Source organism: Alexandromys fortis, unplaced genomic scaffold, assembly GCF_014885135.2.
Source record: "Alexandromys fortis isolate MF-2015 unplaced genomic scaffold, M_Fortis_MF-2015_v1.1 scaffold_93, whole genome shotgun sequence".
Taxonomy (NCBI): Eukaryota; Metazoa; Chordata; class Mammalia; order Rodentia; family Cricetidae; genus Alexandromys; species Alexandromys fortis.
Window position 1 is genome coordinate 974,571 of NW_026067970.1, and position 13,404 is coordinate 987,974.

At 47.5% G+C, this 13,404-nt stretch overlaps 1 protein-coding gene across 8 annotated transcripts in view; it reads right to left on the reverse strand.

Moving 5' to 3' along the window:
* The window catches only part of Osbpl3 (oxysterol binding protein like 3), a 163,126-nt gene that overhangs the window by 9,888 nt on the left and 139,834 nt on the right, over positions 1–13,404 (reverse strand). For all 8 annotated transcript variants that reach the window (XM_050155461.1, XM_050155455.1, XM_050155457.1 and 5 more), the window contains 4 exons: positions 12,481–12,618; positions 6,640–6,703; positions 2,744–2,822; positions 1,548–1,692 (listed from right to left, as the gene is read on the reverse strand). In XM_050155461.1, the coding sequence (XP_050011418.1) occupies positions 1,548–1,692; positions 2,744–2,822; positions 6,640–6,703; positions 12,481–12,618 (426 nt within the window). The remainder of the gene's footprint in view (positions 1–1,547; positions 1,693–2,743; positions 2,823–6,639; positions 6,704–12,480; positions 12,619–13,404) is intronic.

Sequence of the window (13,404 nt, forward strand, 5' to 3'; positions counted from 1 at the left end):
TCTAAGTGTGAGGCCAGCCTGGACTCAAACAAACTAACTCAGTCTTTCTCTGGTACTGAAAAGATGAGACCAGGTGAATGGTAGACAAGGGGTGAGTACATTCCTTTGAGGCGATGCGGAGAACTCATCTACCTGGACTCAGGGAACACATTCTTGCCCCAGCTGCCTGGTTGACCACACAAATGTCCCCTGTGGGTCACAGGCAGCACAGAGAGGACTGGACAGATTTGCACTCATTTAGGATTTTGATCTTAGTTAAATGTAAACATCCTTTGGCAAGGACTGTGGCGTAAAGCCACTTTTAAGTACACGAGGTTTTAAAAAGCGAAGTAATTCTAGGAGGGAGAGAAAGGGGTGGGTCCCAGATTAAGGGAGCTGGAGAGAGGCCCTATATATTTTCTTGCACCTGGCTGGCCTTCTCATCTATCTGAGCATTCTGAGGCCTCAGCTGTTAGGATTGAGGGCCAATCAGGGCTGTAGGATGAGCAGGATCAACCAGGTTTTTATTCCTGTGGGGCTGGGGCTGGCAAGGAGCGTGAGGGGAGCAGAGAGACAGACTGGGAAAGAAAGAACCAGGAAGCTAACTTCAGTGGTAACAAAAACCTTGAAGAAAATTTGATGGTGAAATGGAGCGGACGACAGAGTGAGGTGGAGACCACAGGATCTTCGGAAAAGAGGCCCGTGGGGAGGAAGGGAGGAAAGACGGGCAGTGTGCTCAGTGGCTTAGGAGGCAGACAGGAGTGAGCGGGTAGTGGAAGCTGGGGCTGGGGAGGAGTGAGGGTGTGTGAGTGTGTGTGAGCGCGCGCATGCACACTACGGCTGCACACGCATTCCGAGGGGTGAGAGAACCTCGTGGGCCATTGAGAGAACGCAGGTGTCTACTTGCGGATGGAAGTGAGTGGAAAGCTTTGTAAAGGGAACGGTTGGTCGCACCTTGCCTCGTGGCAAAACACACAAGCATAGCGGTCCCCGCCCCAAGTCCTTCCTGTCATGACAGTCTCACGTCGTAGTCCAGATTGCTCTCAGACTCGCAATTCACAAGCCTCAACCTCTTGAGCGCTATAATTCCAGGCACATGCCACCAAGTCTGGCTTCATTTCATCCATCTCAAATGCACAGCTCAAAACTATGAAGTACATTCACACTGTTGTACAACTGCCGCTACTTTCCATTTCTAGAACTTTTCCATTTTCCTAAACAGAAGCTCTGAACCCGTGACACAAACTCTCTATCCTCCCCTGCTCTATTTTCTTTTCCTCTAACCTTGGCTGTTCTGGTGATCCATGGAATTGGAATAGACAATACAATAACATAGAATACATGTTTTCATGTTGGTTTATCCACTTAGCACAACGCCTTCATGTATCTCTGTGTCACATGGTCTGATGACGTCTTATAAAAGAGCCCCCCGGGCTCTTCACTGAGGGCCCACAGTAGGGGAGGCAGGCAGGGTGAAGGTCCCAGTCAAGTGACAGTGTGGAAGACAGCCTGTGCTCTGGCCACCTTGCCCTGCCCTCTAGCACCAGAGCTCAGCCCTCTCGAGGTACCTTTATGAAGTTCACTTTGCAGTGGCAGGAGTCATCGGTCAGGTTCTTGATGACAATTTCACCGTAGTGCTCGATCCACCGCTGTCCACTCAAGATGTTGTGAATGCAGGAGGTCACTTTGTTCCACTCAAAGTGATCCCCAAAACTGAAAGAGAGGGGGATGTCAAAGATGGCTCCTGGATGAACCAGCCACAGACGCAGTGGGCCGTCCTACTTTATGTGATGAGGCGGGGAATGAATCATGCAGCAGTCAGTTGCAGACCCAGCCCAGAATAAAGCTCCAAGCGACATGTGACTGAGGTCCTCGGGCCAGCAAACTGCCCAGCTATGGAAAGGAATCTGGCAGAAGGATGCAGTAGGGTGGGGGCCAGCCTCCCACACTTTAATCGATGCAGTGGAGTGGGGGGGCAGTCTCCCACACTTTAGTAGGTGCAGTGGGGGGCAGTCTCCCACACTTTAATTAAAGTGCAGTGGGGGGCCTGTCTCCCACACTTAATAGGTGCAGTGGGGGGCCTGTCTCCCACACTTTAATAGGTGCAGTGGGGGGCGGTCTCCCACACTTTAATAGGTGCAGTGGGGGGCCGGTCTCCCACACTTTAACAGTCACAGATTATTTACCCCTCTTTCATGAGGAAGAACGCAGGCATTGCTCACAGAGTCCAGTAGCAACTGTGAGGAGATGGTAAGCAGTATTTTAAGTGCCTTATGCACAATATGTATCAAATCTTCCCACGTGTCCTGAGAGGCAGGTGAGGACAGTAGTGACAAGAAAGGAGTGGCAGCTTGACCAACGACAGTCACGGGAGGAAGGGCCACAGCAGCATGTGACTCCCCAGTCTGACCCGATTGCCTACTGATGATGCCTGCATCACCAAAGCCATGTCTGTCTCTGAGGGAATTCTGTCAGTGAGACGGGACCACAGTGATGAAGAAAAATGACCTTTTATCTTGGAGGGAGGCAGAAACGAGTTTTAAAATCTGCTCAGAGAGCTGTTGTCTGTGGGAGGCATTTCCATCCGGTGAGAGAAAGCACCAGACTGGGAGCCTGCCAGGCAGAGGCCCCCTGAACCCACTGCCAGATGGAAGGAGAGAGAAAAGCATCATCTCCGAGCCAGAGGGATTGGTGGGCAGCCTGGACAGTCCGCTAACGTGGACTTCTGACCAAGAGCTGACATTCCTAATGTGCAGGAACTTACGCTGGCAGCGTCACGTGCGTTGTGCCAATTGGGACAATTTCCATGGATTTCCCCCAGAATTTGTTTTTCCATCTCACATCTGAAACAAAATATCAAACGTCACATATTCGACAAGACAGGTAGGTAGACCAGAGGCCTCAGGCTTGACAAATGACTGGTCATTCTGTAACTGCCACAGATAAATTGGTTCTAATGGAGACAATTATTCATGCACTAGAAACAGGTACCCAAAACAGAATTAGGAAAACAAGGTTGTAAGGCAAAGTTCTCTTGAAAGAGTCAACACACAAAAACGAGATGAGAACAAGTCGCGGTCACACAGACACGGGCTGTTCCCAGTGTGCTATGGTGTCAAAGAGACTTGTCAGAAAGGGTCATTTAAGCAGGGCTCTGCAGAACACAAATAAGTCTGTGGAGCATAGAGGAGTCAGTATCGGAAAAACAGTATTTAAAGTGTCAGAAGAGTAAGAGAGTGGAGTGTGGGTCTGGCTGAAGGTCTGAGACTATCTAAGGAGAAGAGTAGGAAGTCAGGCTTTCTAAGGAAACAGTGGGTTCTGCAAACCTAGCAAGAAGTCTTGTTTGAATTGAAAAGAATCAACCAGTACAATTACATAAAAACCTTGTAAAAAAATTTTTTCCAAGTGTTGACAGGAGTGGATAAAAGCAAGGGGATCAGATATCTGGCTGCTGTGGCTGCTCAGGGGATGCACAGGAATGAAGTGAGTCAAGCCAAGCACTGTGGTGCAAGGGCTCATGGGAAAAAAGCAACAATGGAGGATGGAGCAGCAAACAGACACAGGCTAAGGAAAGATGGGGGAGAGCCTATATAAGCAGTACCAGCTGTCCTAAGTTGTATATGCCACCACCAAGAGAGAAAGGGGAGGGCCAGAGGGAAGCAGGCCCTGTCCAGCGGCTGCACTGAGACAGAAGAACTATAGGAAATGAGAAAGGCTGGGAGATGCGTAACTGCAGTTCAGGTGAGAGAGGCAAGTGGACTCCTTTGATGGCATACGGCAAATCATGAATTTGAAGGAAGCTGTGGGAACATTATTAGCTAAGATGCTGTTTTTGGAGTGATGAAACTGTTTTAAAATTAATTGTGCTAACAAAAAAATCAGAGTTATATATTTTAAGTGGGTAAATAATATAGTATGTGAGCATTTCTTAATAAAATTGGTAAGAAAATTGAAAAAGAGAGAATTGGATTTGAGCAAAGGTAACAATGCATTGATGAATTTGCAACACACAATCTCACTGAGGTTGGGTTTACTTTGTTATGTTTCTTACTACATCCAAACTTATATATAACAATGGCAGTTGATGGCAGACTGTAATATCTTAAAGATATATAATCTTGAGGTAACAACTAAGCACAAAACAAAGTGTTGGATATAATCCAACAGAAGAGATAAAATAGGCATATAGAAAGTACTTAACTAATACAAAGAAGGCATTAAAAACAGAAAAGGGGGAGCAAGGAATAGATTTGACTAATTAGGAAACAAGACACATTTAAATCACCTACATCTATAACCAAAATAAATGTAAATGATCTAAACAATCCAGTCAAAAGGCAGAGAAATGTGAAGATTTGAAGATCCTACACCAAGGGAACAGGTGAAATCACCCAGAAAAGGATGAGTAGGGACTATTCTGAGAGGTTCTCTTGTTAAAGACAAAAATGTAGAGCTTTAAGAAAACAAGAAAGAAATACTTACAAGGCCAATGAGACCTTTAGGTAGGAGTTAAGAACCTTATGAGAAACATTTCCAGAAGTTCTTATGAGGTATTTGATTACACTGTGTAAAAATATGTCACTGTGATTGGTTTCGTAAAAAGCTAAATGGCCAATAGCTAGAGAGGAGGTATAGGTGGGACTTCCAGACAGAGAGAGCACTGGGAAGAAAAAAGGGTTAGTTGCCAGCTGGATGCAGAGGAACCAGGACACGCAGGAGGAGAGGTAAAAACTATGACCCATGCAATAGCATGTAAGTTAATAGAAATAAGTTAATTTAAGTTGTAAGAGCCAGTTAGAAATAAGCCTACGCTAAGGCCAAGTTTTCATAATTAATAAGAAATCTCTGTGTCATTAGTTGGGAGCTGGCAGAACAGAGAAAGACTTGCTACAAGAAGGTTTTCATGAAAAGTGGAGAAATCTCAGGTGAATCTTCAATATTTAATATTAAGCATCTGTAGCAAATATTAAGTAAAAGGAACATCCCCCTTTTAACTTTCATATTGATTGCATCCATACCAAGGAAGCGGATAATGCAGCAGGAGGGTGGGAAGTGTTCCAGTGTGCTCTTGTGCTTTCAGATCTCACAGAGATACACGCATATGTACACGGACATAAAGACATCATGGGAACCAAATGGCAACGTTAGTAAAGGGGACGTTTTTAAAAACTGGTCAGGGGCTGGGATGTAACAGTTGGTAATTGCACACTTAGCATGTGTGAGGCCCTAGTTCAGTCCTCTGCATTGTGTAAACCAGGTGTGGTGGGCTACGCCCGTAAGCTCAGTGCTTTGGGAGGTCAAGCCTGGAGGTAAGAAGTTCCAGGTCACCCTAGTCTAAGAAGTTTAAAGTCATCCTGGTCTATGTAGCAAATTGGAGGCTAGTCCTATCTACATGAGCCTCTGTCTCCAACAAACAAAACTACATTTTAAAAGAAAATGATGTGTGCTTGGTTTCTCTTACTGTACTCCAATCTTCTGAATAAATGGAAACTTAATAAAACTAACTCATGTAGGAGAAATGTGGGGCGTTATTTTTAGAACAACTTGTCATCTCCTCCATCTCCAAAAGTAAGTTTTAGGAACATCGGTACCAAAACAACCCTGAAAATGTAAAGAGGGAGGGGCCAAAGTTCAGTGGTAGAAGTACCTGCCTCTCCCAAACCTTTGGGTTAGGATCTTGAGAGTAGTAAAAACAAAGCCAGACAGGTCGGGCAGTGGTGGCGGGCAGTGGTGGCGGGCAGTGGTGGCGCACGCCTTTGATCCCGCCACTCGGGAGGTAGAGGCAGGTGGATCTCTGTGAGTTTGAAGCCAGCCTGGTCTACAGAGAGAGCATATCAGGACAGGCTCCAAAGCTGCACAGAGAAACCCTGTTTCATTTAAAACAACAACAAAACAAACAAACAAACAAAAACAACAAGCCAGACAACAGCAAAACAAAGCAAGATAGCAACAATCACACAAAGCACAGATGAAAATCTCCAAACAACACTTAAACACAAACCAGTGAGGAGGCTCAGCAGGACAAGGGGCTTGCCACCAAGCCTGATGGACATGAGTTCCATCCTCCAGACCCACAGGACAGGAGAAGAGCCCAGTCCTGTTAGTTATCATCTGACCTACACACAGGTGCACATGAGCACACACACACAGACACACACAGACACACACACATGCACTAAGTAAATAAAATGAAAGCTCAATGAATTAAAAACGCTCATAAAAACAAAGATGAATAGAATTCAGAGGCGCCAAATGTAATTTTGGAAACAGAATTTAAATTCTTAAAAAGCAAGAGACCTATGTGTTATCTACACTCTGCCGCAACCCCTGCATGTCAAGACGTTGTAGAGTAAGGGGAAGGAAAAGCTCCAGGAACAGGTGACTCAGGTAAAGACAGAGGAAGTTTCTTAAGAGGCAAAAAAGGAATCGATCTCTTGAATCCGTAGCATCCATAAGAATCAACAAAATAACACATTGTCGATGAGTATGTGGTACACGTCAGCTGCTGTTCAGGAGGGAGAGGGTCGCGCATCAGGAAGGCTGACACTGTCTGAAGAGCGGGTCAGGGACTGCTTATGATCCTGGCAAGACTGAGCAACCCCTGGAAAACATGAACTCTTCACTGCTATGACAGCAGAGGCCACGTGGATCAGCACATACCTTGCCAGAAAACGAAGTTTCCCGACTCAGCGTGGCAGGCGGAGATGGGTGGGTGGTGGCTGACCTGATGGAGACAAAGGACAAAAACATAATTTGAGGAAATGTTATGGCTGGAAAGCCATTGCTTTTCCCCTCGCGCTGAGCTGGGGCCACCGGGGCAACGCTACAGCTTGAACAAGTGTGTCTTCAAGAGGGCAGTCTTGACGTAGCCAGCTCCCCCTTCCTCTGGGTGGGTGGGAAGGAAGCTGTGAATGGAAGCCTCCAGAAGCTTTCCTGGGAGCATGGCCAGCCTCAAGTGGTGAGGACACAGGCATGAAGTGAACAGTATAAAATGAAAAGAGGGCCGCTTGAGGTCTGCACTCTCCTCAGCTATGAAAAGACTTGCAAGCATTTTAACCAAGAGGTCAGTGTCATGGTTCCAGCGTGCCACTTCTAAGTAACAGAACATAAAGCTATGTCCCCCTAGGGCTCAGAAAACTGAACCATACGTCACTGATATAGTCAATCCATGAGAGTTCTTTCTTTTTTTAAATGTTTAAAATTTATTCACTCATTTATCGGGCATGCGTGTGGGATGCACATACACACGCTCGTGTGCCGTGGCTCCCACGTGGAAGGTGAGAACAATTGTGGGAGCCGGTTCTCACCTTCCACGCTGTGGGTCCTAGGGATGGAGCCTAGGTCCTAAGTCTTGGCAGTCAGTGCCCTCCCCAGCTGAGCCATCTCACTGGCCCCTGAGAGAATTCTTCAGAATACTGTGTCTGTAAAGCAGAACTAGCCACAGCCATCGGAGAAAGCTCATCGAGTGCCGAGAGGGGAAGGCGTGAGGACTGTGGAGATGATCGGTCCACGGCGCCATTGCTGTGTAAGCGCGGGGAACTGAATGCAGACCCAGAACCCACACTGGGGAAGGCGGGGAGCAAGCAAGCCGGGCGTGCTGGCTGTCATTTGTAATCCCAGCACTAGGGCAGAGACAAACAGGTCTCGGGACTCACTGGTCAGGCAGCCTAGTCTACTTGATGAGTACCAGGCCGGTGAGAGACCCTGCCTCAGAAAAACAACAAAACCACATAGATGGTTTCTGAGGAACAACACATGAAGTTCTCTTTGGGCTCACATACATGTACCTGCCAACAAATGAATGCACGCACACACACAGACACACGTGCTTGTAACACATGCACAAATGCACATTTGCAAACACACATGCTCCCAAAAACACTATCTATCATCAATATATACAAGCAATCTTGAACGAGTAAATAATTATATCCTAGAGGATGAGCCTCGAAACGGAGGCTGCCACTGGGGGGCGCCATTGATTGTTTTACCCACCAACCAAGCCTCTCAGTACTAAATGGAGGCTGTGTTCCATCTCTTTACCTCGGTGGCACTCAGGACCCTGTGCTGTTCTCACAGATCAGTATGCATGGGAAAACCAGCCATGCTGGCACTGCGCGTCCATAAATTCCTCTGATTTCAAAGGCTCTTAGCAGAGGTTATCTTTTCTATTCAGAGGGTCTACTCAAGGTCTTTCCTATGAACAGTGTGGAGGCTGAAACCAGATAGGTCCAGTTTCCCAAACCACAACATGGAGAGAAATCAGCAAAGCAAAACTGAGTATCGGTGGTGTGTAGACTTCAGGAACAAAGTGTGAAGTAGCTGACTGTTCTCAGACACATCACATTAACCACTCAGGACTTCTATCTGGACTGGGCAGGTGTGTAAGAAAGGATGGGGGGAGGGAAGGGACAATGACAAGCCCACAGCCACTCACTCACCTGCCCTGGGCTCACCCATGCTGAGAATCCTGCTTTGTAAACCACCCCCTGTGCAGAGCTTGTGGGGCTGATGGATTCCCAGGCATCCTGCCACAGCCTTAACTGACAGGCTGCGGAGAAAGACAGAAATAGCATCCACACCTTCAGATTACTCAATGAACTGAAATCCCAGCTTTGGGAAGCAGGAGGTGGGATGCTGCTGTCGCTTGATGTGTCTTAGTTCCCCATGTGCTGTCTGACGTGACAAGGCCCCTGCTTTTTTCTGCAGTTTTAGAGAGAAATTTTCACTATCTTCAGGCCGCAACTCCTATAATCAAAGCAACTGCCTGCTTCGCTTTGTCAACGGTTTTGAAAGCCCAACTACTGGGCAATACTTCAGAGTACAAAGCCCTCTATCCCCCTCCTTCCTCCCATGAGAGCGCTCTCAGAATAGTCTAGCTGAATTTTAAATCATAGGGTTGCATATGGTTGAACTGGAATAAGGCCACGCCCCTCCTCCAATCACAGTTCTCCACCTACCTGACATGTCCCACTGGAGTGGGCGAGGAGCCTTGGAATGTGGGAGGGAGCAATACAGCCACCATCAAGAACTTGCTACGTGTATGGGACCCCCAAGTAGAAATACCAAACCAAACTACTGCATACAAACATCACAAGCCTAGTCTGTAATTATTGCAAGTCAATAAAATGGAGCGGCGTACCATCCGTAAGAACTAGAGGGATCTTCTAATATCAGGAAGTATGCACACATTTTATAGCAATGCAGGTGTGCTCTTTTAAAACCACTACGTCAGATTAACAGTGGTCAGCCAACTGCCTTTAGACAGACCCAAAAGAAGTACCGGCAGGCAAGAAGGCTGGCACTGGGGTCATGGGAATCAGAGAACTAGCTAGCCCTGCCCCTCACCAGCTACAACACATCACAGCTAACCCTGTTGTCCTGGATGAGCCAGTCCTGAGGGCATGAGAACAGGGGAGCTGACCCCAGCCCCATGCCCCCTACAGCGAGCAAGAGAGACAGAGACAGAGACAGAGACAGACAGAGAGAAAACCTTGCCTGGGCAGTGGAGCTGGCCCTGGTGCTGTCAACATGGTTGAGCTGGAGCCAAGGGCCCAAGAGCAAGGGAACTGGCCCCACCCCTTTACCTAACAAATTTGTTTATGACTTGCTTTGCTCTGTTGCTGCCAAACTACCCTGTTGGAATATGGAACTTGGGATAGCTGAAATCTGTTTCTAAGACATGGTCACTCATATTTAGTTCCAGAATAAACTCTATCTTACTCCTATTGAGGTAAGTGTGGTGTGGAGGGGGTTTGTTGACCTGGGCCAGAAGCAGAAAAGTCACACAAGCAGGTATGAACATGAAAGGAAATGGATGCTGCTCCTGAGATATGCTGTGGTAGGGGCCTCACAGAGTGCATCATCTGGTGAGGGTGAATGAGGGCAGAAAGAAAGGGTGTGTGCGTGCGTGCGCATGCGTGCGTGCATGTGTGTGCGTGTGTGCATGGATGACAGACACATTCACATTCTCCTGAGATCATAATCCTGCTTCCCAAGTAACCTGCTAGTGGGGAAACCCACCTCAGTCGCAGTAACGGCGCAGAGCGGTGGCATCCCTGTTCTGTTCCGAGACACTCAGTTTTTCTTCAAGCACTAAAAGCAGCAATTTGAGTCATAAGGCTAAAACCCAGACAGATGCTCTGGCTCCATTACCATCAGGACCAGTGGTCATAATGACAGCAAACCAGCGCGGCAGGCGGCGGCCTGAGGACTCACTCTGCGTCACTGGAGGCACTCAGCCTCAGGTGCTAGCAGAGACACACGTATCTTATCGGATTTCCTGGGCTCTTATGGCTCCTCTTTAACTACTCTCCACCCTTCATTTAAAGGCATTTTAAAGTCCTCTCTAAATATAAGGGCAATACCCATTAACCATGCACTCTGTGTAAGAGCACTATCGTCACAGCACCTTCCATTGATGCCTTCCTACAGCCTGCCAGCCAAGAACCACCACTCCCATTGGATAAAGACAAGGGCTCCAGGGACTTCAGTCACTCATGCAAGTCACACACACACACACACACACACACACACACACACACAGAAGGCATGTCCGATGCTGCAGAAAACGGCTAGATGCGTTTTTTGCTTTTTACTTTGGGATTCGATTCATGGAGCCAAAGACTAAGTTCTCTGGAGCTCTCTGGTGATCTCTCTGGGTGCATGAGCACCTGCCCTTTGGCCCTGGTCCTCCGATCCGAGTCCCACAGTAGATGTACTGCAGACCCCGTGGCTGGCGCCACCCCTTCAGGACCCCAAGGACGGCCCTCACCTTTCCACAGCTCATGCTACTTTCCCCTGAGAATTCTTCGTTCTGCTCCGATTGCCAGCTGAAGTTTGGGGCTATTTCAGGCCTTCATTTTCTTCTTTTTTCTTTCCCCCCACAAAAGTGCATCTAACACCATGGCAACCAAATCATGTCTTCATTTATTCTCATTCCTCTTTAGATTCAGTATTTAAATAACCCAGCTGAATTGGAGTCAGACAGATTACTGGATCCCATAACTACCGACTTAGCTCCCATCTCCCCATATTAAGTAATATTTACCTTTCGTTTTCACCTGGGAAGCCACTGGCAATATGCTTGGGGGCTTTTGGATATTCATTTTCCTCAAAGTTCCAGGGAACACCAATGTTCTGGGTTTTGGCTTTTGTGTTGTCTGTTTTTGAGATAAAATCTCACTACACAGCCCAAGCTGGTCTAGAACTTTCTAGGAAGCCAAGATTGGCCTTGAATTCTCTGCCTGAGACCTTTGAACAGTTGGGCGGCAGGCAGGTATAGTATACAGCTTTGCAAAAAAATCACAGTCCCCAGCTTCTGGGGAGCTGGGTGTGGTGGTGGTGAATCTGTAATTCCTTTACTGGGGAGGCTGAGGAAAGAAGAATGCGTGTTTGAGGCCACACTGGATGTGTAGTAATGTCCTATCTCAAAGAGACAGAAAGACAGAAGGTGGGGGAGGGGCACCGCAGAAAAGAAAAGCCAAGTTCACTACGTCTTCCGTCTTCTCTCCCAGACCCCATGATGCAAATCCATTGACAAAAATAACCAGAAGGGAAAGAATATTTAGCAACCCACATTCCCTCTTTATCCTCTGTTTTCTAGGAGTTGGGAGAGAAATCTATCAAAGCAATGACAGCTAGTCTCCTGGAGGGCGGTTTGCATCGTTCTAAAGGCACAGAATCTACTTTAGCCGAAGGGGTGCTCCACGTTGGCATGGGCTTTTCATCCCTCAGTGCACACGGAACAGTCATACTTCGTGATCAGACCCTGCTCTAGAACCACAGAAGACACAAATGATGGCCTCACCTCCACTTGCCCTGAGCGCTACAGCCTGTGGGAAACAGAGCTGCGCTTCAAATGCGAGCCGCTTGGCTCCCGACCCTTCCATGCGACCTTGTGTGGAAGGATCTAATGGTTCTTAGGTCACACAAGGACAACATGTTCATTCATTAGATAGGACTCTTGTCTATCCCCATTGCCTCCCCACTCCACTGCAGGGTCTGAGCCATAGGCACATAGTAAACATTAAAAAGAGAGAGACAAACATCGTTGTTCTGAATAACAAACACACACCCACAAGTGATTTCTCTTAAGCAAAAATCTAGACCATTGCACTGATATGGCAACGCCCACTCGGAGGGGCAGTCGGGCTCCAGAATAGTGGTGACAACCGCTTGGGCACACTTTTTCTCTAAGTCACACTCTGGGCAGAGGCTTGGACCTCGGCACTTCCTTTTGCTAATGATCTGAAGGAGAATGAACACTGCCTCTGCTGCTGCCTGTAGCCAGGCAGGTGCTCAGAATTAGGGGAGGCCAGAGTGGTGTGGGTGCTAGCTCGGCTTCCACGCAGAGAAAACATATCCTGGCTTTATGTTGCCAAGTCTGTAATTATCTCAGTCCTTTTGAAGCCAGTGAAAGGAGGGAAATAAATATTTCAAAAGCGCATTTAATAGCAGGCACAAGCGATTCTCTCAACAAACACAAAGGGCGCACATCACCTGCTCGGCAAAAAACTGGAAGCCCTTATCCCGTCGGATGCATTCGTACGTTTCTCCAAGGACCGGGTTAAATGGCTTGCTGCCTGCTCGGAAGTAGCTGGATGCGTAGGCAGAGATGGCGAAGGCTGCCACGTATACCTGCGAGCAGAAGGAAAGACCAGCTTACTTCTGTGTCACCAAGAAATGTGTCATGGGAAGTAAAACCTATTGTTTATTTCAGAAAGACAACACTATGTCTTTGGTTTAAAGACAACCAACTTGGGTTTACAATTGCAGGTTTAAGTAATGTTCATTTGGGCCCAGAGACAAATCAACCCGCTTAAACTGCCGGTTTCTCCCGGTGTCTGAAATCTGGAAGGCATGATTTGAATGAGGTGATAAAATTCATCCCACAGCAGTGGATGCTGAATCCTCTCCATGCAGCCGGGCAGTGCCGGAAATCACAATACTGGGGTCTCAGGGCAGATGGCGAAAGAGTACAGGGAAGTAAAATGCCCCCTCCAGTTCAGAAATGTGCACAACACCCTTAACTAGTCATTGATTGATATAGCAGAAACCTGGAAACTTGAACTCATTTTCCAAAGGAAATGGGAGTCATCGTTGTACTCTGAGAAGCAACAGAGCAAGAGGCTAGAGCACTTGGAAGTTCTGCCTTTCTGGGAGGAAAACTGAGAGGCGCGGTGGGGAGGAAGGTGTGGGGGGGGAAAGGGGAGAAGGCAAGGGAGGAGGGGGAAAGAGGAGGAGGGAGAAGGGAAGAAAGAGGAAGAGGAGGGAGAGGGAGGAGGGGAGGGGAGGGAGAATAAACTACACACATGGGTTTAGTAAAATCCTCTTCTGAACTTCACCATGTAGATTCCAGCATGTTCTTCAGAGTCTCCTTCAGAGCCTCAACGGAAACAGAATCTCTTGTCTGAATTTTGTTTT